Genomic DNA, 26,606 nt, shown 5'->3' with positions numbered 1-26,606 from the left:
ACATACTTTCCTTTTTAGTTCATTTAAAAAAGAATGACTTCTTTCCATTTTTAGCAATTTTTTACTTTTAACTTTCCACATGACAAACTTAAGATCACAGGATTAAAGTATCTTTTATTTAAGACTACAAGATTTAAAAGTTTTCTTTATTTTCTTAAATTTCGTGTAAAGTCAAATCAAGTCATTCTTTTTGAAACGGAGGGAGTATTAAATTGGCAAGTGAAGTTAATTTCAAGAATTCAATATTGGAGCTTTCTCAAAATAAAAATAGATTTTTTGTCGTTGAAAACAAAAAAGGGGAATGTACTAGTTAACAAAGTGGACCAAAAAAGGACAACACATCATTTTCCCCTTACAAAAGTGGGCTAATAATAAAACAATCAAACTCTCATTGTGGTACCACAAATTGTCTTGATGGGATGATAAGTACGTATTCATCTTCAACTAAAAATTTGGGGTTTAGATAAATTCGACAGGATGTAATAAAGCTTTTACTATGCGTAACATTTGAGAAAAGATTTCACCATAAGAATATATTATTATATGTAGTTTTACTTTGCATTTCTGTCAGAGATTGTTTTCAAGATTTAGACATGTTATCGTCTGCTCACATGCCAACAACTTAATCGGGTATTTCAAGACTTAAAAATAAACTTATTTTTTTAGGAAGTGTTTTGCGTTCAAAGTGAAACTTTCCTATATGCATGTAGATTAGTCGGATCTGAATATAAATATCAGACACCATTAAATAGAAGAAAAAGAATCTCTTTTTGTTAGTCCCTCCGTCTCTTTTTAATTGCTTCCTTCATTTTTTATGAATCTATTTGATTAAGTTTCAGAGCTAAATTAAATTAGATTGATTTAATTTTTTAAATTAAAATTTAGATATTCAAAAACTACATAAATGGTATTATAAATTGTAATTTTTCTTTTATCAATTTAACTAAGAAATATATATTAAAATATTAATTAAAATTTATATTGTTTGACTCTACAAAAATGAAAAGCAAGCAATTAAAAAGAAATAAAGAGAGTATGATATTTTTATATTTGCTTATTCTTCCACCGGAAAAAGAAGACGCTAGTCAACTCCAAAACAAAAACATACTTAATATATTTTCACCAAATGGGATCTAGGGGGGTGAGTGTACGCAGTCCATATCACTATCTCAGAGGTGAAATAGTGAGACTGTTTTTAATAGATTTTCGGCTCAAGATAAGACAATCTAGACAAGAAATAACAAAAGAACAAGATACAACAAAAATTACCACACCCAATAATATTATAGATAAAATTCACCAAATAATATAACAAACAATATAACATTCTGAAATGATACCAATACGATAACTACTAAAATGGATAACTAGTCCTACTCCAAAAAGTTTGGAAATACCCTCTTCTTTTACTGTTCACAGGTCCAATCATGTACAATAATTATCTATAACAATATTTTTACTATAACGAACTATGTTTTATGTGAAATCAATATTTCAAGTAGGAAAAATCTTTTTGGCTATAATGGAAAAAAAATTATGTTCGCACTTAATTTTTAGATTTTTTTGCCCTTTTATGATAGAATCTAAATAGGGTTATAAAAGTTTTTTTATAATTGTGACCAAATTTGGGTCAAAAATTGTGGTCATTTAGCACTTCCCAAGTAATGATTTTTCCACTAGATATTTGTATTCAAATTGAAGTTTGACTATATTCGAAGGTTCAATACTAAATTTGAATGACGCACTGTAGGGCGTATTCATTTTAAAGAACTCGAACATGATATTTTTATTAAGAATAAAAGATTCACAATTATCCCACACCAATTCACGTCGCATGTTTCAAATTATTAACCCCTGAGTGGTAGCTTGGTTGGTAAAGGCCTGAGGACAAAGTCCTTCAGGTCGCTAGTTCGAGCCCTAGCAGGGCCACTGGAGGCATTACAAATCGGCCGCGTCTCCAGGGCCCCGTGTAACTAATCATGGTGGACCCGCCTTGAAATAGCGGGACCCGATGAATACAGCTAGTCGGGTTCCAAAGCGACACCCAAAAACCACCGGAAAAAAAAATATTTCAAATTATTAAATTCTAAGGATAATTTCAATATGTACCCATTTTTTGTTGAACATGTGTACAAGCAAAATTACGTGATCAAAACTAATTATGATGAAATGTTTGTTATAACAAAAATAAGCATATTCCAGAAAATTCATTTTCTATCACTTTACGTAGTGTAGACGAAAACGTAAATTGACAAAATTTTATACTAACAAGGAAAATCAAATTAAGAAAAAAAAATCCCAACTTTTATATAAAAATTATTTTGTGACAGAAATGAGGAGTAAGTCACTATAATTGTCTTAATTTGCAATCTTACTCATATTAATATATTTCCGTGATGAAGAGATATATCTTCAACTACTAGTCAAAATTCATATAATTTGACCGTCAAAAAATAAAAATATGACAAGCATAAGAAAAGTCAATAAATTATATTACTCTAATACTTCACCTATTTTATTTATTTAATTCTCTTATTAAAAATAGTTATTTCAATTTACTTCTATAATTTGAAAAATAAAATAAATATTATATTTTTTCCAGTATTAATTTCTATTATTAAATGTCCATATACAACAACAACAAAAAAAAATTCAGTGTATTTTCATGTAGTGGGGTTTGGGTCGGGTAAAATATACGCAGTTCATACCACTACATTTGAAGAAGTAGAGCGATTGTTTCCGATCAACCTCTGGCTCAAGACAAAGAATAATAAATAGAGTCGTAATAAAGCATGAAATAACAGAAATAAGACACTATAGAGTAATATCCTACACTAACGAACCAAAGACACTCACCACCCCATACCCTCCTACTATTAGCTCTAATCTATGGACAAAACCCCAAGACTATCAGCTCGACTATCTCAAAGCTCTCCTAACTATCGGCTACGACTCAAATTTATTTATTTTAAATATAATTAATAATATTAATTGAGCAAAATTAATCAAAAATCTAGAAAATAGAATAGAGGAAGTACTAGTAGGGGTGTGTAAAAATCGAACCGATCAATAAATCGAACCAATAAAAATATTATTGGTTTATTTTTATTGGGTTATTGAGTTAACGATTTTTTAATGGTTTTATAAAAAATATTTATTGGGTTATTGGTTCGATTTGATTTTTTCTTATTGGGTTATTAAATAAACCGATAACCCTATAAGAATATTTCAAATTACACTTTATCCCTACTTTTATACATATATATATATATATAAAACCTACCCTATATTTCTCTTTCATTTCTATTAACCTATTCAAATTTGAAGATTTTTGTAAAATCACATCATATAGGATTTTTGCTGCAATTAAGATTTCGTTTCTTTTCTTGTTAGTTGTTATTATTTTTTATTGGTTAAATTGAAAATCGAACCGTTAAGGGTTAAAAATCGATAAAAATATCTTATTAATTTAATTATTGATTTTACATATTTAAAATCGATAACTAATAAACTAAATTGATAATGCATAAAATTACTAGTAATTGAATTAACTTGGTCAAAGAAAAATTTTAATTTTCGAAACAATAAAATGTCACGTAAATCGAGACAGAGATGGAAAAAATTAAAATTAATGAAACTGAAAAGCTGTTCACGAGTAAGTATAAACTGAATAAAACTAAATTACAACTCAGAACTGACACAAGATTCAGATAAATCTGTATAGTCCAACAAATTTTCCTTAAAAAAACAAACATCAATTGAACAAAAACCATGTCAACAATCTTGAAAAATCACAAATTTATTACTTTCTTGTTCCTTTTACAGTTCTTGATATGTCAAATTCATGGGATTAAATCACCATTTCATCCAAAAGATGTTTTGCCATTATTACCAAGACAAGTTTCTTGGCCTATACTAAATTCCCTTCATAGTGCTGTGGATATTATGCCTAGTTTTGTTGGGGTTGCTTCAATTGAAGGGAATAATACTTTGGAATGGAAAGGTGCTTGCTTTTACAAGAATATTGCTTGGTTGGAGCTGAATAATAAATCTCAAAGTCAATTTGGTGGTGGTACTCTTCATATCAAGGTTTACCTAAATCTATTCTTGCTATTTTCTTGTTCATTGTTTTGTTTTTTCATGTGGGTGTTGGTTGTTTTGTTCAAGTAACTACCTTTTTTGAAAAAAAAAAAGTTAAATTAGGGGTGGTAGGTAGGAGTATGTTCGTAATAGTAGGGAGGAGTGCTTTGTTTATATCTGTGCCTTTGGTGTCTTGTAGCCTCTTGTTCGTGGTATTTTGGTGATGTCTATGATTTCGTATAGCTAGGTTATAGTTTTACTTTGTGGGTGTTTTGTTTCCTTTACTATCTAGCGGTGTGATATTCCTTTTTGTTTGATTATATTTGTTATTGTCCTGAGCTGGGGTCTATAGGAAACAACCTCTCTACTTCAGCTAAGGTAGTGGTATTGACTGCGTACACTTTACCCTCCCCAGACCCCACTTTGTGGGAATACACCAGGTATGTTGTTGTTGTTATTGTAGGGGTAGGGGTAGGGGATTATAAGGTGGGAAATCGAATTCTCACTATGTGAAAGTTCAGATAGTCAACTAATTGAGCTACTAAGATTCTTGAATCCCATACAAGTAGGTAATTGCAATAGCTATTTTTCAAAGTTTTATATTGTTATGTTGTATCTTTAGTTGTTTTGCCTATATAGAAGTTCTTGGACATGTCTCTATTGATTGAGTTCAATCTTATTGGGACTGAGGTGGATCCAAGATTTGAAGTTTATGGATTCCTAGCTACCTCAAGTTAATATACAGTCATAATTGGGTTCACAGTCAAATATTTAGGGTGTGTTTGGTAGGAAGGAAAATGTTTTCGTTGAAAATGTTTCTTTTTATTTTTTTTGGAAAATAAGTGGATTTCTTACTTAGTTGTAGTATTTGGTTAATTTGTTGTTGTTACACTTTCCCTTCTCTGAATGCTCTGTACTGCTTCCCTTATTAATTGACATGTTTTCTTCACTATCGTATTTTTTTCCGTAAGTACTTTGATTGGTTGCACTTGAGCTGAGGGTCTATCGGAAAAAACTTCTCCCTACCACCACGAGGCAGGGGTAAGGTCTGCGTACGCTCTACCTTTCCTGGACCCCACTTGTGCGATTATACCAGGTATGTTGTTATATTTTTTAGTATTTGGTTAATAAGCAAGAAAACATTATTCCAAGAGCATTTATATATTATATAGCAAAATATTATGGAGGCAGAATGGAATGGGAAGTGGTGGTTCAAGTGTGGGATGGTCAAGGGGTCGGGGGATTGGATGGGTGGAGCGAGTACAATGAATTTGGAAGTCCACTTATCAATTTGTTTTCCATACTTCCATTACAGAACTTTCTTAGTTGTTTTTGTGTTGAGCAGGGGGTCTATTGGAAACAACCTCTCTATCTCACCTTTGAGGTAGTGGTATGGATTGCGTACACTTACCCTCCCCAGAACCCACTTTGTGGGAATATACTGGGTATGTTGTTGTTGTTGACTTCCATTAGAGAAGTCATTTTCCTTGAGGAAATGTTTTCCGAACATTTTGACCAGCCAAACATAAGAAAATTGGAAAACATATCTCCATAACAAACACACCCTTAGCGGATTTCTTAATATACATACATGGATTCGGAAGAAGCTATTGGGATTTACGTGAACCCATAAATAGTAGATACTGTAGATTTGCCTCTGTTTGGGAATGTAGTTTAGTGCACTTCAGTTTTGTTCCTTTTGTAAGAGGTAAAGATTACTTCCCGACTCTCAGCCACTTGTTAGAAGGAAGTGCAGCTTCATTGTTGGGTCTGAAACATGAATTTTTCCTTGTGTTTAGTATTTTTCGATAAGGATTAGTTGTTAGTGTTACACTTAGGTATGATGTTTAACCAATAGTATTCTAGTCCGGTTAGAAACTTGTATAAATATGAGATCCTCTTGATTTAGAGAAGAGAATGAATAATTTGCCTTGAAATACAAATTATGTACTAGTATTGGTATTGAATGGGCCCAAATGAAGCGGAACGGATATAGAGGATTCATATAGCTGAATTCAATCAGCTCAGATTGTGGCATAGTTGATTGACTTCATTGATTGCGCTTAGTATATAACAAGGAGTATTAATCGAGGTGATTCGCAGCTTGTCCTGAATATCTTTGCTATTAGATACTCGATTGTTTTAGCTTCTAGATAGTTGGGAAGAAAAATGGGTGGAAGTAAACTCGATCTCGGTTCCTTGCTCTACTCCTCTTCATGGGAGACACTAAGGGGTTGTTTGGGGTGAGGGACCAGGGATAACAATTCCGGGATAAAATGTAGGATTATTTTATCCCGTGTTTGGTTAGGGGTATCAGTTAGTCCCGAAATTATTTATCCCACCATTTGTACTGCTATGACGGAATACGTTATCCCATATATATTGTGGGATAACTAATCCCATAGGATATCCCAGACTATAGGATACCGTTGTCTATCCCATTCCCTGCACCAATCAACCTCGAAAAGTTGAGTTGTATCTGACTAACATTAAACTGAAACTTATCCGCGTGCTGCGGACGAGAGGTGTCTTTTTACAGAATCCCAGTCCTTGTGTTGACTATGTATGTTACTAAAATTTTAGTTGAAATTGTAGCTCAGCAATGTTAGAAACATTTGGTAGGCAAAATCTGTGTGCGTTGTTGATAGTGCTTTTTGTTTTTGGCGTAGTATTTGGGATAGATTGTTGATGAAGATCATAAAGTGTATTTTTCTACCTGCTTTATTTTTATTTTTAAGCCTTCTTTTTGAATGCTTGATGGAAAGAGTACCCATTTTAATGTCAATGCTTTATCAGTGGGATTCTTTTACTTCTCCATATGTCAATGCTGGTATCCAAATTAAAATATTTTGCAGGTAAGCAATGCACACAGTTGGACATGTATAGACCTTTATGTCTTTGCAACCCCATATCGTGTAACATGGGACTACTACGTATTGGCTCGTTCGCATACTCTTGAAATTAAAGAGTGGGAGTCTCAGGCTGAGTTAGAATACGTGAGTCCCAATCCTTACTTAGATGAAGCTACAAGAGTACTAATTTAAGCATAATTTATGATACTAATGGAATAAAATTGAAACAGGTCAAACATAAAGGTATCTCGATTTTCCTAATGCAAGCGGGAATGTTAGGAACCCTTTCAGCACTATGGGATGTTCTACCTTTGTTCACGAACACTGGGTGGGGTGAGAACTCAAATATTGGTTTTCTCAAGAAACATATGGGTGCTTCATTTGAAAAACGTCCGCTGCCATGGGTCACCAATCTTACTACTGATGACATACATTCTGGAGATTTTCTTGCAATATCAAAAATTAGAGGTCGCTGGGGTGGTTTTGAGACTTTAGAGAAATGGGTATCTGGAGCTTATGCTGGCCATTCTGCTGTTTGCTTGAGAGACGCCGAAGGAAAACTATGGGTTGGTGAATCTGGAAATGAGAACGATAAGGTAGTGTTCTAAACTATTTTATTTCCGCATTATGATACTCTTAGGTGTTTGCTCTTTCTTTTCTTGGGGAGCAAGGGGCATAGTCTGCTACACAATAAAGAACGTGAAGATTAAAAGGGGAATGGAGACAAAGTAATAAGGAGCATTGACAGCGAATCCACCTTTTAGGGAATAAAGGGCTCTATCCCAAATGAAGTAAAAAGAAAGAGATAAAAGTGATACGTATTGGAACAATTAACTAAAGTATTAGAGTGATATTCAAATCAGCAAACTTGAGAAAGGAAACGTCGTAAGTTTGTGATTGTGGTCTTGCAAGTGATGCTTTCTGTAGTGTGTAAATCTTAGATATTAGTGTGACTATTACAATGTAGACTTCAAATCACGTTATATGAGTATCATATTAAAAAGTATGATCCCTGGTCAACACTTGTATTAACTTAAAGTACAACTAATTAGGTAGCAACTTTTGAGCATGCAGCAGACACAACACAATATTCCAAGGCGTTAACCACTTCTGAGGCTGGTCCGTAGATTGTAGTTCTGGAAATTCGACTCTGCCCAAACACCTTGGGGGAGGTGGGGAGGTTGAAGAAATAAGGAAAACTTTAAGCATGAATGGCCATATTTTTTTAGCAACATTGTCTCTGTACCATATTTGCACCAATTTTATTCTTCACATTTCCTTTCAGGGTGAAGATGTTATTGCTTTATTGCCATGGGAAGAGTGGTGGGAGTTTGAGCTGACAAAAGACAACTCCAATCCACATATCGCATTGCTCCCTCTGCATCCTAACCTTCGTGCCAAGTTTAATGAAACTGCTGCTTGGGAATATGCAAAAAGCATGGTCGGCATGCCTTATGGTTACCACAACTTAATATTTAGCTGGATAGACACAATTGATGGAAATTACCCCTCACCGTTGGATGCTAATCTGGTAAATGCATATTATTTCATATTACAGTCTTGCCAATTTTTGTGCTTACAATATCATTTTGATGCTCATTTCTCTCATACGGTCCTCTACTTCCTGATTCCTCTGGTTTGTGGCTGTAGTTAGCTATTTTTTGCTGAATTATGTCCTAACAAATAAACAAAATAACTTCAAAGTGAAGGTAACATAGACACCAGTGTATTTAGTTGCTCAACCAGTGAAATAATATTTTTGGCACATTAAGTGAATTTGTGTAAAAGCATGCATTTCACATGCAGCCAATTCAGCTGCAGGTTCCATATATCCAACAATTTCAAGATTGCCATAAGGGTAAATCCGTTTGACTTTTAACTTGACGGTATCATCAATTTCTTTTCATGGAGCTTCTTTTGACTGCTCTAACATTCTATTACGAGTCAAGTGTTTCATAAAACCTCCACACAGCATGCATGTGTGCTTAAGCAGTGAATATATGATAGGTTAGCATCTCATGAAAGCTGAAATGGTATTTGTTTTGGTGAATTGGAAAGAACCTTGAAGCACCATAGAGTCATGAATGCGCTTGAAGTTACTTTATGTGATATCCTATTAATATGAGAGAGACAATTGAAATCAGAAATTTAGAAGGATGAAGGACGAGGGATGGGAAGAGATGATGATGGCATTAAGCAAGTCGAAATGACAGGCATTTAAGATAAAGTGGGTAATGTAGAACTTGGTTTTTGTGCATTGAATAGCTGCTACTGTATTCCTGCAAATTTGGAACTGCCAGAGTGGCCTTACTACCACGGTCCACAGTGATTCTGTCGTTTGTCGATCTCCTATTCGTATTTTAAAGAAAAATAACAAAAAAAATTCTGCAAATTAAAAATTACCATGTAATTTTCTGAATTGTTCCAGACCCAGTTGCGGGATTTCACTAGGTATGTAGCTGCTGATGTTTTAGTGATGCATGGTGCAGGTTGCTTCTGTCATGACTGTTTGGAACCATCTACAGCCTGCATATGCGTCTAACATGTGGAATGAAGCCTTGAACAAGCGACTCGGAACTAAGGTTATGTTTTTGTATGATCACATTCGTGAGATGCTTCTGTTTGTTGAGATAAAAATAGTAGACTAAACACTATTAAAGCAAACGATTGAGTAACTAAATTAAAGATCAGAATATTGTATATAAAAAGGTTGATGACATAAAACTGCTGTTGCGCTGAAAATATTCTCTGCTTTGTTAACTCTCAGATACTTCAAGCAAAACTGGTAAGTTAGTGTATCTTCTATCATGGACTTGTTCTATATTAGTTCTGCATGCTGATCCGTTTTGTTCCATGCAGAACCTTAGTCTTGCTGATGTTCTTGTGGAAGTTGAAAAGCGTGGATCCTCTTTTGCCAAATTGTTGGCTATTCCAGAACAGGATGATTGGGTTTATAGTGATGGAAAGTCAACATCATGTATTGCTTTTATTCTTGAAATGTATAAGGAAGCAGGATTATTTGGTGAACTTGCAAGCTCAATTCAGGTTACCGAATTCACGGTGAGTTTGTATTCTTTATTTTCCACTTTTCAGTTTGTTTCCAGGGCATTTGCATGGTATTTACTTAGATGAATCTGAAACTGCTTACCTTTCAATTTCTGAATGCCTAAAAATGTGAAAGTTAGGAGTCAATTTTAATCCAGAAGTATTTCAATTCTTGGAAAGTTATCCAATCGTCTTATCTTAAAATTACTTCTAGTTGTGAAACTGTTGCATCAACCTTTTGACTTTTATCATTGCGCAAAAGAAAACTACAGTCCTTGCACTACTTTTTTTTGTTGAACACTCAGCCTGGTGGTTCATCTCATCGAAAGCACATGAAAAGTAAAGTATTTATTGCTGGATGTACAGATTAAAGATGCTTACTCTCTCAAGTTTTTCGAAAACAATTCAAGCCGATTGCCAAAGTGGTGCAATGCAGATGATAATGTGGACCTTCCGTTCTGTCAAATTCGAGGGAAGTATCGGATGGAATTACCTGAATACAACACTATGGATCTGTACCCCTACATGAATGAAAAATGTCCATCTATGCCTCCAAAATATTACAGACCAGAAGGTTGTTGACTAGGGGTTTTCCCATCTTCCTCGTAGTTCTCAGAGGTTAGCAGCATATAGTTTTTCACTCATCAGTTCTCTTAGGTTGTTGTACTATGCCTTAGGATGGTTGCTGATGGCTATATATATATTGCTCTTATCTAAGAGTTTGTACAAAGTTTGGTCTTACTGTATGTCCTGATCAATGTTGCACAGGCCAAAACGTTAGCTTGATAAGTTCGACATTTTAATTTAGATTTATATTTAACGAGCTTGGGATAAATGAATCCCAAAAGAACTTGTACATATGGAAATGGTATTCAAAGTGAATGTTTGTTATTTTTTCTGCCTTCAAAACTTTAGACATACACTCAACTTTCTATTGTAAAGTTATTTTAATGCTGAAGTCAAGATTTTGAAAAATTACCAACGAATCAAATTACATAGCATAAATGAACTAACAAGTACTAAAATATGCTTATGAAAAATTCCATCTTTCTCATCCAACTTTCAGAAAAGAAAAGTTGTATTACTTTAGGCTTCATCAGAAAAAAGTGTGTATAATTTTTTAGCCATAATAGCCAGTATTATCAAAGGCGTGCTTAAGCCTTGAAGCGAGGCTCAAAACACAATGAGCGCTTCAGTGTCGTCATCAAGGCTCTAAGTCTTACTTTTTATTGCAAATGAGGGTAATCCTAAAGATGCGGCACTAAACAATTGATATTTCATTTTATTATTATCTGTTTTAATTTCTTAGTCCATATATTTGTTATTCATGGTTATGGTAATTAATTTGGACTACTTGTTCATATTTGTTAATCTTTTTCTCCATTTGCACCATTTTTCATTAAAGCCTGGACATTATTTGCACTTAAAGCCTCAAAGGGCCTGAGCTATTTTGTGCTTTTTTGCTTTTGATAACACTAGTAATAGCTAAATCTAGAGAATAGGATAATTGTGCTTATGCATGTTTGAACTTCCAATTTCTCACATTTAATTTTTAGCCCTTAATTTCTGAATATAAAGTTCTTAGAAATTTGGCTGGATGTCAAGCCTTAATGTGTACATTTTTTTACATGAACACATCATAATATAGGGAGTATATTCCCCTTAGGAGATTGCACATTTGATGTCAATTCCAGTCTAGATATTTTTAGTAACCTTTTCATAGCAATATTTCATAATATGGAGTTATAGGTTTGCAAAACTCTGCTCTTGGAGAAGCATGTGTGATTGAACTATAGAGGTTTCCTGGGAACTATTTCAATGGGAAGTCCTTGAGTTGGTACTGGCATTGGGTCCCTGCTGAAGAAATCGTCCGTACAGCAAAGCTTCCATGTGAAATGTGTTACTAGGTAATGGATTGTGACTAAAGTTTCAATCTTTGCAAACTCGTATCCAGGGCATATACGGGATCCCCTTCCGAATGGAACAAAGTTGTAAGGAGGCAAAGATGTTGTGTTCTCAAATCGTGATGGATCGAATTTCTCTGGTTCTTGGAATATGTTGCTATCCATGTGTGTTTTAGCCATTATCCTGAATATCTGTGCGCAGCCATTAAGCAGTGGTTAAATGTGGGTTAGGCCAATCAGAAAAGATTGAGTACCACGAAAATTAACAGGTAGGAGAATTGAAGATCAAAGATGGGATCTTTTGTCTTACTTGCCATCCTTTTGGAATGACGTAGCCTCCGTACTGAATGTCTTTTACAGTCTGCCTAAAGCCTCCGAAAATGGGAGGGAACGTTCTCATTGTCTCCATTGCCACTCTCCAGGTGTACTTCATCTTGCCAAGGTCTTCCCAAGTTAGGCTCTCTCCAAATGACTTGCTATGTGCTATCTCCTCTTGTTCTGCGTTTTCCACAATCTTATTTAGAAACCCGAAAGGTAGAGCGACTCTAGTCGGAATGAAATTCAGAGAGGTTTTACCTTTAAGGACAGCTTCATGAACATTTGGATTCTTTGCTAAAACTCTTACGATGAAAGTTATCAAGACGGATGAAGTGTCATATCCAGCTGCCATTATGAGCATGACATTGTGAATGATCTCATTTTCAGATAGGACTTCTTGATTGTTCTCTCCAAGAATACCGAGCAAGCAAGTGATGAGGTCCTGGTGGGATGAAGCTGAGTTGTTAAACTCATGGAGTTTCTCAGAAATAAGTTGTTTCAGCATCTTCTGGATATCTTTGCTTGCCTCGAGGCTCCGGTTGAAGCGCGTAAAAGGCAAGTTTATAGGGATTGACCAGAACCCTTCTATCATCGCCTGGAAATAATGAACCATTTGGTCTCTTTGAGCTCCATCTTCAAGCCCGAAAAGGAGAGAACAAATGATGTTGAAGGTAAGCGTTTTCATCAAAGGTAATACCTATCATCAACCCGATACAAAAAAGTTAGTTGTTAATGTCTAAGATTACATGCAAGAATAGTGGGGTGTGGGGGGTTGTTTCCATGAAAGGGCAGCCCGGTGCACTAAAACTACCACTATGCGCGGTGTCCAGGGAAGGGCCCCACCACAAGGGTGTATTGTACGCAGCCTTACCTTGCATTTCTGCCAGAGGCTGTTTCCAAGGCTTGAACCCATGACCTCCTTGTCACATGGCAGCAACTTTACTAGTTACTCCGAGGCTCCCCTCCGGGGTTGTTTCCATGACAAACCTTAATTATTCGATTGTCTTTCCAGTAAGTCTCGAGGTGGTTTCTGACTTCTTGTTCCATCTTTCCAACATAAAGCTTCAGTCTATCTGGCTTCAGGAATGATTCCAGGGCATCTCTAACCCGTCTATGATCTTCACCATTGAGTTCCAGAAAGGCAACGATCGCCCAGAATCATCTTAACTGATTGTGTCTGCTGGTTAGTAAGGACAGCGTCGTCGCTGCTAAATACAAACTTGTTAGCAGCCTGTCCATAAATGAATACAGTGGGCTTGCCAAAGAGGCTTAGCTTTGAGACAGGACCATATTTTTGTACTCTTTCTTCAAGCCATTTCTCTGCTGTGTTGGCTCTCATTGCCCTTAGCATCCCGAGGCTTTGACCGATGATTGGAAATCCAAGGGAACCCGGTGGAACCCTCTTCGATGATCCTCTTCTCCGAACAAGGAGGAGGAATACCGGGAGTAGTACTAGGAAAATCGTTACTATAATGTTCATGATTGAAGATACGAAGGTAATAATGAGCTTAGAAGTAGAAGGATTTTATGTAATCTTCTTGTGTTGTGACGTAGCACCTTTTATCAATCATTTTAGCTAAAATGACACCTTTGACGTGGGCTCCATTTTATGTAATAAAGGTGGCGTCGGCATAAAAGGGTGACAAAAATACGCTAAAATTGAGTTCAGGGGGTAATAAAACTCCTGTGAAGTTGGAGTGTATCGTAGCAACTTTGATCATAGTTCGAGGGAGTACTGGATGCTTATCTCATACTTTTCCGTTGATTGTGGTATGCCAAGTCTAGGTATACCAAACTATACTTTCCAGTGATTGTGGTATGTGCCACATCTAGATACACCAAACTATACTTTCCGAGTAAAGCATCTAGTACCCCCGAACTATGATCAAGTTTGCTACGACACACTCCAACTTCACCGGGGTCTTATTATTCCCCTGAACTCAATTTTAACGTATTTTTTCACCTTTTTGTGCTGACGTAGCACCTTTTGTCAATCATTTTAGTTGACGTGGACCTCATTTTATGTAATAATGGTGGCATCAGCACAAAAGGGTGACAAAAATATGCTAAAATTGAGTTCACGGGATAATAAGATTCCTTTGAAGTTGGAGTGTGTTGTAGTAACTTTGATCATAGTTCGAGGGATTACTGGATGCTTATCTCATACCAAATCTAGACATACCAAACTATACTTTCCAGTGATTGTGGTATTTGTCACATCTAGATATACCAAAACTATACTTAAATAGGACAGTTGTGCTTTGGCTTTTATTAAAAACTAATTTAGTACCAGCGCGATGCACGAAAGTTGTTATTATTTGATCAATTGTGAATTTAAATTATTTTATCAATGTTTCAAATTAAAAGAATCCATCACTACTTTAAAATTTTACTATTCATTAATGAAGTTTATAATTTTCAATAAATTTTGTGAGCATTTAAAAATCATTATCCTTTCATTCATCTAAAAAGTAAAAATACATATTGTCTTCGTTTAAACTAATTTTAAGTCCCTAAAGTAACAAAACATACACACGAAAAAAATAATAATCTAAAGGTGAAGCAAAATGCATAACAAACAATCAAGCGAAATATACTTTTTACATTTAAAATTCAACTTTATGTTGTTCTTTATTTCAACTAATCATATTTTATCTGTTCATATTTTGTTAATGTTATTAATCATCACTTATTACTGATAACATGACTCATTAACTGTACCTTATCTAAAATAAAGTACACTAACAAAAGGTATTAACTACTACAACTTCAATTAGAGCATCTTATGAAAATATAAAACTTGACTTGCAATATATATATATATATATATATATATATATATATATATATATATATGAAATGAGGGGAAATGAATATAAGAGATGACATTATATACCCAATGTTAATTTTTCAACTTGCACAATTTAAAAATTGTTCAAAATAAATTAACTAATGATATTTAGTATTGGCATGAGCAAAAACCTTAGTATAGTAGAAGGTGTTAAATATTGTCGAAAAATTCTTTTATATATTCTTCATTTTCCTCGATCTTTTGTGTGGTTCTTTCTTTGTGACATAATATTCACTCTGTAACATATAATATTCAATATCAAATGTATATCTCTATCTATAGATTTTATTTATTTATATCTACCATATAATTAAACAAATAAAATAAGAAGATAAATAGCATTTAACCAATAAAGTATGAAGCATGAATGAAATTATACTATGAATTTATTATTTTAAAAAATTACAACAATATTTCTTTTGCTAGTCTTATCTTTACTTTAACGTTGTGTTTTACCCCTCTCAGGTCCTTTCCAATACTTGTTCGTTTAATGTACCTTTGACGTTGATATCCGTGCCTACTTTACCGCAGCTACTAAGAGTGTACATAGGTTGGGTTGGTTTGATTTTTTATTGAATAAAAATCAAACCAATTTTGTCGGTTTATTAAAACTATAAACCAAATCAAACCAACATAAAATCAGTTTTTTTAGGTTTAGATCTTAGTCGGTTCTTTCGGATTTTTCGATTTTTTTGGGTTTTTTTTTATAATCCTTATTTTTTACAATTATATCGTGATTGAAAACTAGATCAATTATGTTTTCACTCATGTGCTAATGAAAAAACTCAATTATGAAAAGTTGAGGAGCGAAAAAATCTCTTGAAACTAAAAAGTAAGATAAAGAGTGAAAAGTGTCGGTTTTAAGTTTATATTGGGTTTTGGATTATTTTATTAGCAATTAATGGACAAATATTACAACTTAATATATATATACACACACACCTACTTTCTAAATATTGGAAATTAATAAAACTAATTGAAAAAGTATTTAAAAAGTAGATTATAATTAATATTTTATGTATAAAAAGTTAAATTATATATATGCATATATATACATACATATATATATATATATATATATATATATTATGTCGGTTTGATTTGAGTTCGATTTGACTTTTTTTTTTGTTAACACCAAACCAAACAAAAAATGATTGTTTTTTTTTCAAACGCCAAACCATCCAAACCAAATCAAACCATAAGTCGGTTTTTTTTCTCGGTTTGGTTTGGTTTGACTTGACAGTTTGATCTGTACACCCCTAGCAACTACCATGATCATAGTTGTTCCCACTGGAATCAAAATCTTTAGGTGGATCGCTACCATGTGGGGGGTTCGATACAATACAAAACACCCATGCTATTTGTTGCAGGGTTCATTTTTTTATCCACCATAATATACAAACATAGGAACATAAAGGCTTGCTTCTTCGCGAATATCACAATCCATATCGATCTTGTTTGTGTTTTTCTCAAGGTTGATTTTTCATATAATAGTTATTTTCTAAGAAAGTCACCATTTTTCTTGATTCCAATTATTTACAAGAAAGAAAGTGACTTTCTGATGTAATAATTATTAGTTGAGTCATCATAAGAATGGAGTAACTGAAAAAGTTGTTGTCATGTGATCAGGAGGTCACGGGTTCAAGTATTGGAAACAGTCTCTGACAGAAATATAAGGTAAGACTGCGTACAATACACCCTTATGGTGGGGCCCCTTTCCCGGACCCTACGCATAGCAGGAGTTTTAGTGTATCGGGTTGTCCCTTTTTTCATCATATCACACATGGAGGCAACACTTAGAGTTGTGAAGTATGTTAAGAATTGACCTGATCAGGGCGTGCCACTGTCTAGTGATACAAATGATAGAGCGATTGCGTATTATGATGCAGGCTGGGCATCCTGTCCTGTCCATAAACTAGAAGGTCTGTAATTGGCTATTTTGTGAAGGTTGGAGAATCAATAGTACCATCCTGAAAGTCAAAGAAACAAACTTTTGTTTCTAAGAGCTCAGCTGAGGCAGAATTTAGACAGTAGTAACAGCAGAATTGATATGAATTTAAAAGTCTTGCACCAGTAATAACAGAGTTGATATGGATTCTAGGTCTGAAGAAAGAAGTTGGATGTGAAGTGATGCTACATGTAGATGTATTCAGTGATAGCGAGTCTGCTTTACAAACAACAACAAATCCAATATATCATGAGAAGGCAAAACACATTGACATTGATTGCTTCTTTATCAGAAAAAAAAATTGTCCAAGGGATAATCAGGACTCATTATATTGCAACTCAAGATCAACCTGCAGACATGCTAACTAAGGAGCTGACATAGCACAACAAGTTCATCTTAATGCCAAGTTAGGAATTTATGACATCTTCACACCTTCCTAACTTAAGGGGGAATGTCGAATATACGAAGAATGCAGCAGAACAAAGAAGAAACAAAGTAGACTAATTTCCATTTTTCTGTTTTAACTGTTTTCCAGTTAGTTACATGAACTGTATAAACTGTTAGTTAGTTAGTTGGTTAGCTCATAAACATGTCTACTCTTCTATCTCTAATGATCCTTCTCTCTACACTTCTTTATTCTTCTTCCTTCTGAATCTGTACTTATTCTTCTTCTACAAGAAGCTTACTACTATCTAGCTCAATTACACATAATATCAATTGGGGCCAAGTTAAACGATATATATATATATATATCTTTTAATTTATTTTTTCTTGCCTGGCTTGCATGACAATGACGTGGCGCTGACTTAGGGGCGAATGTATTACACTCCCCATTGTGAGAATGAAATTACATTTTTGGGATAGCATATAATTCATGCGAAAGACTTAAAATATTTTATTATATAATTAATAATTACTATTTGAAAAGTAATATAAATCAGAATAATTAATAATTGTAAATATTTTTTAAAAAAACATAAAAATTTTTAAAAAATATTTGATTGCCTCGAAATTATATGAGTGTCATATTAACAGCTCAAAATATTCTTATATAAATTTTATTAATCTAAATATAATAATATATGCTTAACTATGGATTTATCAACCAAACAAATAAAAGTTTTAATTAAATGATAAAATTTTACATAACGTAAAATTTTCAAAGATGAATTTTGGGCCCATGCGTAGCACAGCTTAGCCAACTAGTTATTATTATATCAATAAGCAGGCACGTCTACTATATGCCTGCTTGTGCTTCTTGCTTCAGCTGCTTCAATCGTAATTTTATTATATTATTCTAATTAATTACTATAAGTTATTTAAGTATTTAAAAATTTATAATATTAAATAAAAATATAAAATAATCGACATGCTTACTTGTGTTGCCTGGTTCAGCTGCTTCAACCGTAATTTGATTATATTACCCCAAATTAATTACTATAGGTTATTTAAGTATTAAAAAATTATAATATTTAATAAAAAATATAAAATTGACAAAAAATAATAAATTAATTTTTGATTTTTTAAATTAACTTGATGTCTTATATGATGCCTATTTATGCTTTTTTCACAATTATTTTTTAAAGTAACTTTATTATATCACTTCTAATTAGTTATTATAAGTCATTTAAGACACGAGTTCTTCGCTGTTTCAATCGTGATTTTACTATACCACCTCTAATTAATTATTACGATCGTATTAAAAAATTAATAATATTTCATAAAATAGACACAAAATGATATGTCGACATAAAATATTTGATTAACTATCAAAATTATATTACTACCACATAAGTTAACTTTTAAAATTATATTAGTATCACTTAAATTGAAATAAAAGAAATAATATTATAAATCACAAAAATTAAAAATTAAAATTATTTTAATAATTAATTATCAAAATTGTATTTGTGTCACATAAGTGTCTAGTATATGTATAAATGGCGAATGCATTGTCATTTCCCCCCCACAATATTGCCCCCAATTTCGGAGTAACCCGACCCGGCCCAACTCCACTCCTCTCTTCTCTCCTTCTTCGCCGATTTCACTCACTGAAAGACATTTCACGGTAAGTTTCTTCATCTCTGCTTAGTTTCATTGTCAGCAATTTAAATTTCTTTTTCATATTTGTCTCTTTTTATCTTGAAAATGTTTCTACCGCACTATAGGGATCTGCAATTTTATGCTAAGAAGTTATGTGTTTTAGTATTTTTTTTTTCTGGTAATAAACCTGCAACTTATTGGTCAGTTCGAATTTGACATTGAAGATATCCTGGAATCAAGAAGCTAGTTTAGCAATGGAATAGTAAGGCATTGGAAGCAACTGTCTTTGAGCAGCCTTAGTTGTTCCTCATTACGTGATTTTTGCTGGATATAAGAATGAGGATAGTTGGACTGACCGGAGGAATTGCTTCAGGGAAGAGCACTGTCTCCAACCTTTTCAAGGCTCATGGCATACCTGTTGTTGATGCTGACATTGTAGCTCGTGTAACTACTTTTTTCCTCTTGCTTTTCTCATTCTATTTGATTTCGGATAGATTGTTTTTAGTATTATCTTGTGGCTGTAGTGTTATTTTTGTGGATAGCGGTGTTAGTTTATTTTGCATACCGTACTGGTCTATCGCATTTATGTTTTGTGATTGCTATACTGTTATTGGTCCTAAGCTGGGGTCTATCGGAAACAACCTCTCTACTTCACCTGTACTAGTGGTATGGTCTGCGTACACTCTACCCTCCCTAGACCCCACTATGTGGGAATACACTGGGTATGTTGTTGTTGTTGTTGCTTTTCTCATTCTATTACTAGATTCATTTAGTTTTTTTATTGAATGCCAAGAGTCTTAAATGTTTGTACTTGAGTTATTGTGTCTCCATCCGCTAAATTTTGTAAATCCTTAGATAAAGCTAGCTCTTTACTGACAAAAACATGAAATTATGTAGAATAGCGGTGTTAGTTTATTTTGCATACCGTACTAGTCTATACGCATTTATGTTTTGTGATTGCTACACTGTTATCAGTCCTAAGCTGGGGGTCTATCGGAAACAACCTCTACTTCACCTTAACTAGTGGTATGGTCTGCGTACACTCTACCCTCCCCAGACCCCACTATGTGGGAATACACTGGGTATGTTGTTGTTGTTGTTGCTTTTCTCATTCTATTACTAGGTTCATTTAGTTTTTTTATTGAATGCAAAGAGTCTTAAATGTTTGTACTTGAGTTGTGTCTCCATCCGCTAAATTTTGTAAATCCTTAGATAAAGCTAGCTCTTTACTGACAAAAACATGAAATTATGTAGAACGTTTTGAAGAAAGGAACTGGTGGTTGGAAAAAGGTTGTGGCTGCATTTAGTGAGGACATCTTGCTGGATAATGGAGAAGTTGATCGGGCAAAGCTAGGTCAAATAGTATTTGCTGATCCTGAAAAACGTCAGCTTCTTAACAGGTAAAATAGTTATGAAACTATAAAATAGTTGCTGAGCAAAATTCTACTGCTTAAGAGTTCCTGGTTTATTGCTATTAATTTTACATGCTCAAATGTAAGTCAGATATAAGGTGATGTCAAAAGGTTAGAAAAATAAAAAAAAGGAATCGCCCGACAGCTGATTAGTCCTGTATTTGCTATGTCAATTGGATATTTGTTGTCAAATCAAGAGAAGAAGAAATATAGTCCATCATCTTGCTTTTTCTCGTTTTCACCAGAACAACATCAATAAGAAAGAGATATCTAGAAAAAAACTGTGTATCTGGAACTGAACCTATTGCTGATTCTGGTTTGCTTTCATCATGGTGATTTTGGAGCTTCCTTGTGAACTTAAAGTTTTCCACGAAAAATGAGACATTGTGCTTCCATGCCTTGGTACTTGAGAATGCTCATCAACCAACTTTTGGAGTGATATTAGGGATGAACTCAGAGAAATTGAAACTACAAGTAAACACTAGAGATATCAAATTTTTACATATCAAAATATTGGAACTAAATGCTTAAAAAAGCTTTTATAAATGGCATTTGATTGACTTTAAAAATGGAATCTTGGTGCACTAAGCTCTCGCTATGCGCGGGATCTTGGGAACAGCCTACCACAAGGGTCTATTGTATGCAGCCTTATCCTGCATTTCCCAAGAGGCTGTTTACTTTGACTTTGGTCAGTAAAAAATAATCATCTCATTGTATTGGCGGATTAGTAACTCTTTGAGAAATGAAGACCTACAGATGCCTCGTGTTTGAAGCTATTTCCACTCATTAAGGCATGTGATGATAATTGCAGGATTGCTGTTCTTGCTGGACTAGATTCTGTTTCAGTTTAGAAATACATCTAGATTTAGAGAAGCTCCAGGTTACAGAAACTCTTTGTAGTCTTAAAAGACTACTTATAGAGTGGTGGAATAAAACAGCCTGAACAGAGATAGAGGATTCATATTGTCAACCTCAGATTACTCTGGCAATGAGGCTTATTTGATTGATTGTTTAAGAGTACAATTCCGACAACAAACATAGGAGCTATTCAACTTTGTGGGCAAGCTTGAAGATTTAATATGGTCTATATAGTAGTTTTATGGCAATAATGATCTAAAGTTGGCCTGTTGAGATTGTTTGCTTTATCATTGGCAATACTGCTGCCTCTGGAGAAGATAAGTAGCAGTAAACTGTACTTAAATTACAGAATATGAGGCTACTATTTTTTTTTAATTTTTTTGTTGATAAAAGGTAACTATCTTGGTGCTATCAAAAGTATTTATAAACTGCCAAAAAATGCATCTCTTTCTATTCTTAAAGATATTATACTATAAGTTTTGTCTCTGCTCCAGCATCATTAATATAACTCTGTTTACACCCAAAATAAATCAAAAGTAAACAGTTCATTTTGATCCTCTCAATGGGCTCTCCTTTGTCTTCAAAACATATAGCATTTCTCTAGATTCCACTTTCCACCATATGCTTGCTGGAATAGATGCTACTATTTATTTCTTGCTTTGCTCTAAATAATATTTAGGCCTAGTTTTATCAGATTGTCTAAGAGTTGAATTGGTGCAGTATCACATAATGGTTTCTTTTGCAATGTAAGGTTTTGAACATGGAATTATGTCTCTGTAGGTTGCTAGCACCATTTATCTCACGTGGCATTTTAATGGAAGTTATAAAGTTGTGGATAAAGGGTTGCTCCATTATTGTTCTGGATGTTCCTCTTTTGTTTGAGGCCAAGATGGATAAATGGACTAAACCCATTGTTGTTATTTGGGTTGACCCTGAGACACAGCTGCAGCGGCTCATGACAAGAGATGGATCTACGGAGGAGGAGGCCAAAAGGAGGATAAATGCACAGATGTCCCTGGATCTCAAGCGGTCAAAGGCAGATATTGTAATTGATAACACCAGCTCACTGGAAGCTCTGCATGAGCAATTCCAAAATGTTTTAACTGAGATTACTAAACCCTTGACCTGGATTGAGTTTATGCTCTCAAGAAATGGAGCTTTTCTAGCGTTGTTCTCCACTTTTGTCAGTGTTGCTATTTTCAAGAAAAGTTCATGAAGGTAATAACTCATATATTTTGAACTAACACACTGTATGCATTTCTCCATGGCAGAAGGCACACTAATTGAGCACTACTTTTGTGTACTGTTTATTTAAAAAAGAGCTGTTTTTGTAATTCCTATGCTTTATTAGATACCCGTGTGATATGTTTAAAGTTGTAGTAGGATACTTTCGATCATACACTTGGACTGACTCATTAAAGTAAAGGATCATGATACATTTTGGTGTTTCTTTGGAGCATTTTGGTGTTTCTTGAAATAAACCCACAAATATGGCTGTGCATGTCCACGTTTTTCTTCAAACAAGATGTTGCATTCTGAGGATTCGAAGTGCTGAATCTGGCAACATAGCACTAGCTTCATCAAACTTTCTTCTCTGTTGAAATTTAGTTCTTCCACCACGACCCCTTATAAATATCTTCTCTTAATAGGTTATCGTCATGTAGTGTACAAAATAAAGACAGCCCCAGTTGTGAAGGTTGGTCTACAAAGGTGTCACTGTTTGCTGTTCCAATGTTGTCTTGTCAGGTAGAGGGCTAAGATGTGAACTGGATGATGATTAAGTGTGAGTTTGGATGGAAATTGGCTGCTGGTGATTCCAGTTTTTAGCTCATCGTGTTCTGATTAGTCATATCTCAGTGTACGTCTTAACTGCTGGTGATGCCTTGATGTTTTGTTTGAGTTTGAATTCTGATTAGTCATGCCTTGCTGTTTGATGTTTGGTCCGGGAGCTTTAATATATTGGGATGTACTTTTCTTAAAATTGGAAGTTACGTGTTCTTTACATAGTACTTGTTGTCAGTTGCAGTCAAGAACTCATTTTTAGTCTGATAAATAAGGGATAAGATTGTTCTTTTTGTTAACCAATATCAAAGGTGGAAACTTCAAGGAATTTAAGAAATAAGTAATGACTTTGTAAAGTTTACAAAATTGCCCCTCTTAAAGTTAATTTAATATTTACCTTTTAGTTGTCTTTTCTTAATAAGTGGGACCCACTAAGAATAAAATGAGAATGATGTCATTAAATAGTTGCCAAATAAGGAAAGGTGACATTCTTTTCGGGACGGACCAAAACAGGAAATGACGACACATAAAATGGGACGGAGGGAGTATATTACTCATGGTAAATGTGAGAATTAATGGAGAAAATATTATTGAAATTGTTGTCCCTAAATTTTTACATTGAGACCCTATTTATACACACTACATTCCAATCCTATTTCTAATTGGACACTACATTACAATCCCTTTCTAAGTAGAATTCTATATGCTATTCCTATTCATATTCTAACACTCCCCCTCAAACTGGTGCATACAAGTCATATGTACCAAGCTTGTTACAAATGTAATTAATATGGGGACTGGTGAGGAACTTAGTGAAGATATCAGTAAGTTGATCACTTGACTTCACAAATTTTGTAACAATATCTCCCGAGAGTATCTTTTCTGTGACAAAGTGACAATCAATCTTATGTGCTTGGTCCTCTCATGGAACACTGGATTAGATGCAATATGAAGAGCTGCCTGATTATCACATACAAGTTTCATCTTACCAGTTTCTCTAAATTTTAATTCTCTCAGCAATTGCTTGATCCAAATCAGCTCGCAAGTTGCTGTAGCCATTGCTCGATATTCTGCTTGGGCACTAGATAACCACACTCTGTTTCTTACTCTTCCAGAACACCAAATTACCTCATACTAAAATACAATATCCAGATATAGGACGTCTATTAGAGGGTGATCTTGCCGAATCAGCATTTGTATATCCAATGATATGCTCATGGCCTCGATCCTCAAAAAGTAGTCCTTTACCTGGAGATGACTTTATATATCGCAAAATCCAAACAATTGCATCCCAATGACTATCACAGGGGAAAGTCATAAACTGACTTACGACACTCACAGGAAAAGAGATGTCAGGTCTAGTCACTGTGAGATAATTCAACTTTCCAACCAACCGCCTATACCTTCTAGGATCACTGAGTGGCTTCCCCTGTCCTGGCAGAAGTTCAGCATTTGGATCCATAGGAGTGTCAATGGGTCGACATCCCATCATTCCGATTTCCTCAAGAATGTCTAAAGCATACTTGCGTTAAGAAATAACAATACCTGAGCTGGACTGAGCAACCTCAATACCTAAAAAGTATTTCAATCTGCAAAGGTCTTTAGTCTGGAAATGCTGAAAGAGATGTTGCTTCAAGTTAGTGTTGCCATCTTGATTATTGCCGGGGATAATAATATCGTCAACATAAACCACCAAATAAATACACAGATTTGGTTCAGAATGACGATAAAACACTGAATGATCAGCTCCACTATGAATCATGCCAAACTCCTGAATAACTGTGCTAAACTTTTCGAACCAGGCTCGAGGAGATTGTTTCAAACCATAAGAGTGACTTGCGCAATCGACAAACAAGGCTACTAGACTCCCTCTGAGCAACAAAACCAGGTGGTTGCTCCATATAAACTTCTTCCTCAAGATCACCAGACAGAAAAACATTCTTAATGTCCAACTGATAAAGAGGCCAATGACGAATGGCAGCCATAGAGAGAAAAAGACGGACTGATGCTATTTTAGCCACGGGAGAGAAAGTGTCACTATAATCAAGCCCAAATATTTGTGAAGGAATTTGAAGAGGCAAGATGGTAAAGGCCTTGTGATTCATGTCCTATGCCAATTGTCTGTCCCGTTTTGCGGTCCTGCATTAGAAAAGAATCATCATAAAAAGTTATACTACAATCAAGGGCACGTGTCAAATGACTAACAGATGCAAGATTAAAAGGACAACCAAGGACATAAAGAACAGAGTCTAGAGTGACAGAAGATAGGGGTTTGGCTTGTCCAACTCCTTTTGGCTCTGTTTGAATTTCATTAGCTAAAGTAATAGCCGGAAGAGATTGTGAATAAACAATATCAGACAAAAGTGATTTATCACCAGAAATATGATCAGAAGCACCTGAGTCCACAACCCATGATCCAAAGGTAGGAGATTGTGCAGTTGAGGCTATTGGTAGAAATATATGCTTACTTGCTTGATACTGAAGATACTCATTATATTCCTTGCCAGATAAATACACTCGTTGATCACCTGTGGTGTTAGATTGAGCAATATAAAATATGACACAAATCAGTCACCGGAATTGACGCATGGTGACCTTTCTTTTTTTTCGATGTTTCTCACCAACGCTCTGATACCATGTGAGAATTAATGGAGAAAATATTATTGAAAATTGTTGTCCCTAAATTATTACATTGAGACCCTATTTATAGACACTACATTCCAATCCTATTCCTAATAGGACACTACATTACAATCCCTTTTTAAGTAGAATTCTATATGCTATTCCTATTCATATTCTAACAGTAAAAGCTTGAAAAGTTCCAAGCTTTAAGCAAGTAGTCTGTAAGCCCATTCTAGATGGATTTAAAGGTCAAAATCTAGATATGCCAAAGTATACTTTCCAGTGATTGTGGTATATGCCACATCTAGAGATACCAAAACTATACTTTCTAGTGATTGTGGTATATTAGACAACCAACATATCCAAAAATAACTGTGTTGGTAAACAGGACAGTTCTGCTTTGGCTTTGATTAAAAACACAAGTTGCAGAGTCCAAAAATAACTGTGTTGGTAAACAGGACAGTTCTGCTTTGGCTTTGATTAAAAACACAAGTTGCAGAGTCCAAATCAATCATATGAAGAAAGTGGTGATGATCCTTACATCTGATGATTTATTTGACAGATTGATATAGCATTAGTAATACTTTGCCTGGTACTTATGCTGGTGGGAAGTTGCAGGTCTCTGGTTAAGTAGTCAAGGTATGCGCATGTTGGTCTGGACATTTTCTTTTCATAATTCATATGGTAAATACAGAGACTTTTTAATAGTTGGGCTGCTCGCAAGTTGATCCTGATGTTACGATTATGAAAAGAAAACAAACAGATACAATGACTTCTCGATAGTTGAGGTGTGCAAATTGAAAAAAAGAGTAGTAGAAACTTTTTGGTAGTCTAAGGTGCCCACAATGATTTTTCGTTACTTGAGATGCATAAGCTGACTCAAATACCACT

At 34.5% G+C, this 26,606-nt stretch overlaps 3 protein-coding genes across 7 annotated transcripts; 2 read left to right on the top strand and 1 right to left on the bottom strand.

The window, feature by feature from the left end:
- The first annotated feature begins 3,583 nt into the window (after positions 1-3,583).
- On the top strand, positions 3,584-10,868 carry LOC107856357. Its single transcript, XM_016701367.2, has 7 exons — positions 3,584-4,089; positions 6,936-7,076; positions 7,163-7,528; positions 8,218-8,463; positions 9,422-9,514; positions 9,792-9,992; positions 10,344-10,868. The coding sequence occupies exons 1-7, from the start codon at positions 3,772-3,774 to the stop codon at positions 10,557-10,559; spliced, it is 1,581 nt and encodes a 526-aa protein (XP_016556853.1). The 5' UTR covers positions 3,584-3,771; the 3' UTR covers positions 10,560-10,868.
- Positions 10,869-11,473: 605 nt separating this feature from the next.
- Positions 11,474-13,679, bottom strand: LOC107856306 (cytochrome P450 716B1-like). Its single transcript, XM_016701290.2, is given in 5 exon segments — positions 11,474-12,073; positions 12,192-12,379; positions 12,458-12,896; positions 13,187-13,336; positions 13,338-13,679. Coding segments are annotated over 5 exon segments (1,425 nt in total). The 3' UTR covers positions 11,474-11,767.
- Positions 13,680-18,951: 5,272 nt separating this feature from the next.
- On the top strand, positions 18,952-23,317 carry LOC107856370 (dephospho-CoA kinase). Of its 5 annotated transcripts, none has more exons than XM_016701393.2 (5): positions 18,952-19,066; positions 19,266-19,485; positions 20,296-20,441; positions 22,092-22,529; positions 23,058-23,317. In XM_016701393.2, exons 2-4 carry the CDS (start codon positions 19,378-19,380, stop codon positions 22,525-22,527), a joined length of 690 nt encoding a protein of 229 aa, XP_016556879.1. In that variant the 5' UTR covers positions 18,952-19,066; positions 19,266-19,377; the 3' UTR covers positions 22,528-22,529; positions 23,058-23,317. The 5 variants fall into 5 exon arrangements, with proteins under 5 accessions (XP_016556879.1, XP_016556877.1, XP_047249279.1 ...); XM_016701391.2 differs by having other exon boundaries at positions 22,961-23,317; XM_047393322.1 differs by having other exon boundaries at positions 18,965-19,066; positions 19,247-19,485.
- The last annotated feature ends 3,289 nt before the right edge of the window (positions 23,318-26,606 follow it).

This window comes from Capsicum annuum, chromosome 7, assembly GCF_002878395.1.
Source record: "Capsicum annuum cultivar UCD-10X-F1 chromosome 7, UCD10Xv1.1, whole genome shotgun sequence".
In the NCBI taxonomy this organism is placed as follows: Eukaryota; Viridiplantae; Streptophyta; class Magnoliopsida; order Solanales; family Solanaceae; genus Capsicum; species Capsicum annuum.
The sequence above is the reverse complement of the archived record's forward strand: the minus strand, read 5'-3'. Positions and strand labels throughout refer to the sequence as shown.

Excerpts from the sequence above, each read along its gene's own strand:
- LOC107856357 (XM_016701367.2), top strand. The coding sequence starts at position 3,772 with ATGTCAACAATCTTGAAAAATCACAAATTTATTACTTTCTTGTTCCTT. Across the intron at positions 7,529-8,217 it reads CTGGAAATGAGAACGATAAG|GGTGAAGATGTTATTGCTTT; the intron begins GTAGTGTTCTAA and ends ATTTCCTTTCAG. Across the intron at positions 9,993-10,343 it reads TTCAGGTTACCGAATTCACG|ATTAAAGATGCTTACTCTCT; the intron begins GTGAGTTTGTAT and ends CTGGATGTACAG.
- LOC107856370 (XM_016701393.2), top strand. The coding sequence starts at position 19,378 with ATGAGGATAGTTGGACTGACCGGAGGAATTGCTTCAGGGAAGAGCACT. Across the intron at positions 19,486-20,295 it reads ATGCTGACATTGTAGCTCGT|AACGTTTTGAAGAAAGGAAC; the intron begins GTAACTACTTTT and ends GAAATTATGTAG. Across the intron at positions 20,442-22,091 it reads AAACGTCAGCTTCTTAACAG|GTTGCTAGCACCATTTATCT; the intron begins GTAAAATAGTTA and ends ATGTCTCTGTAG.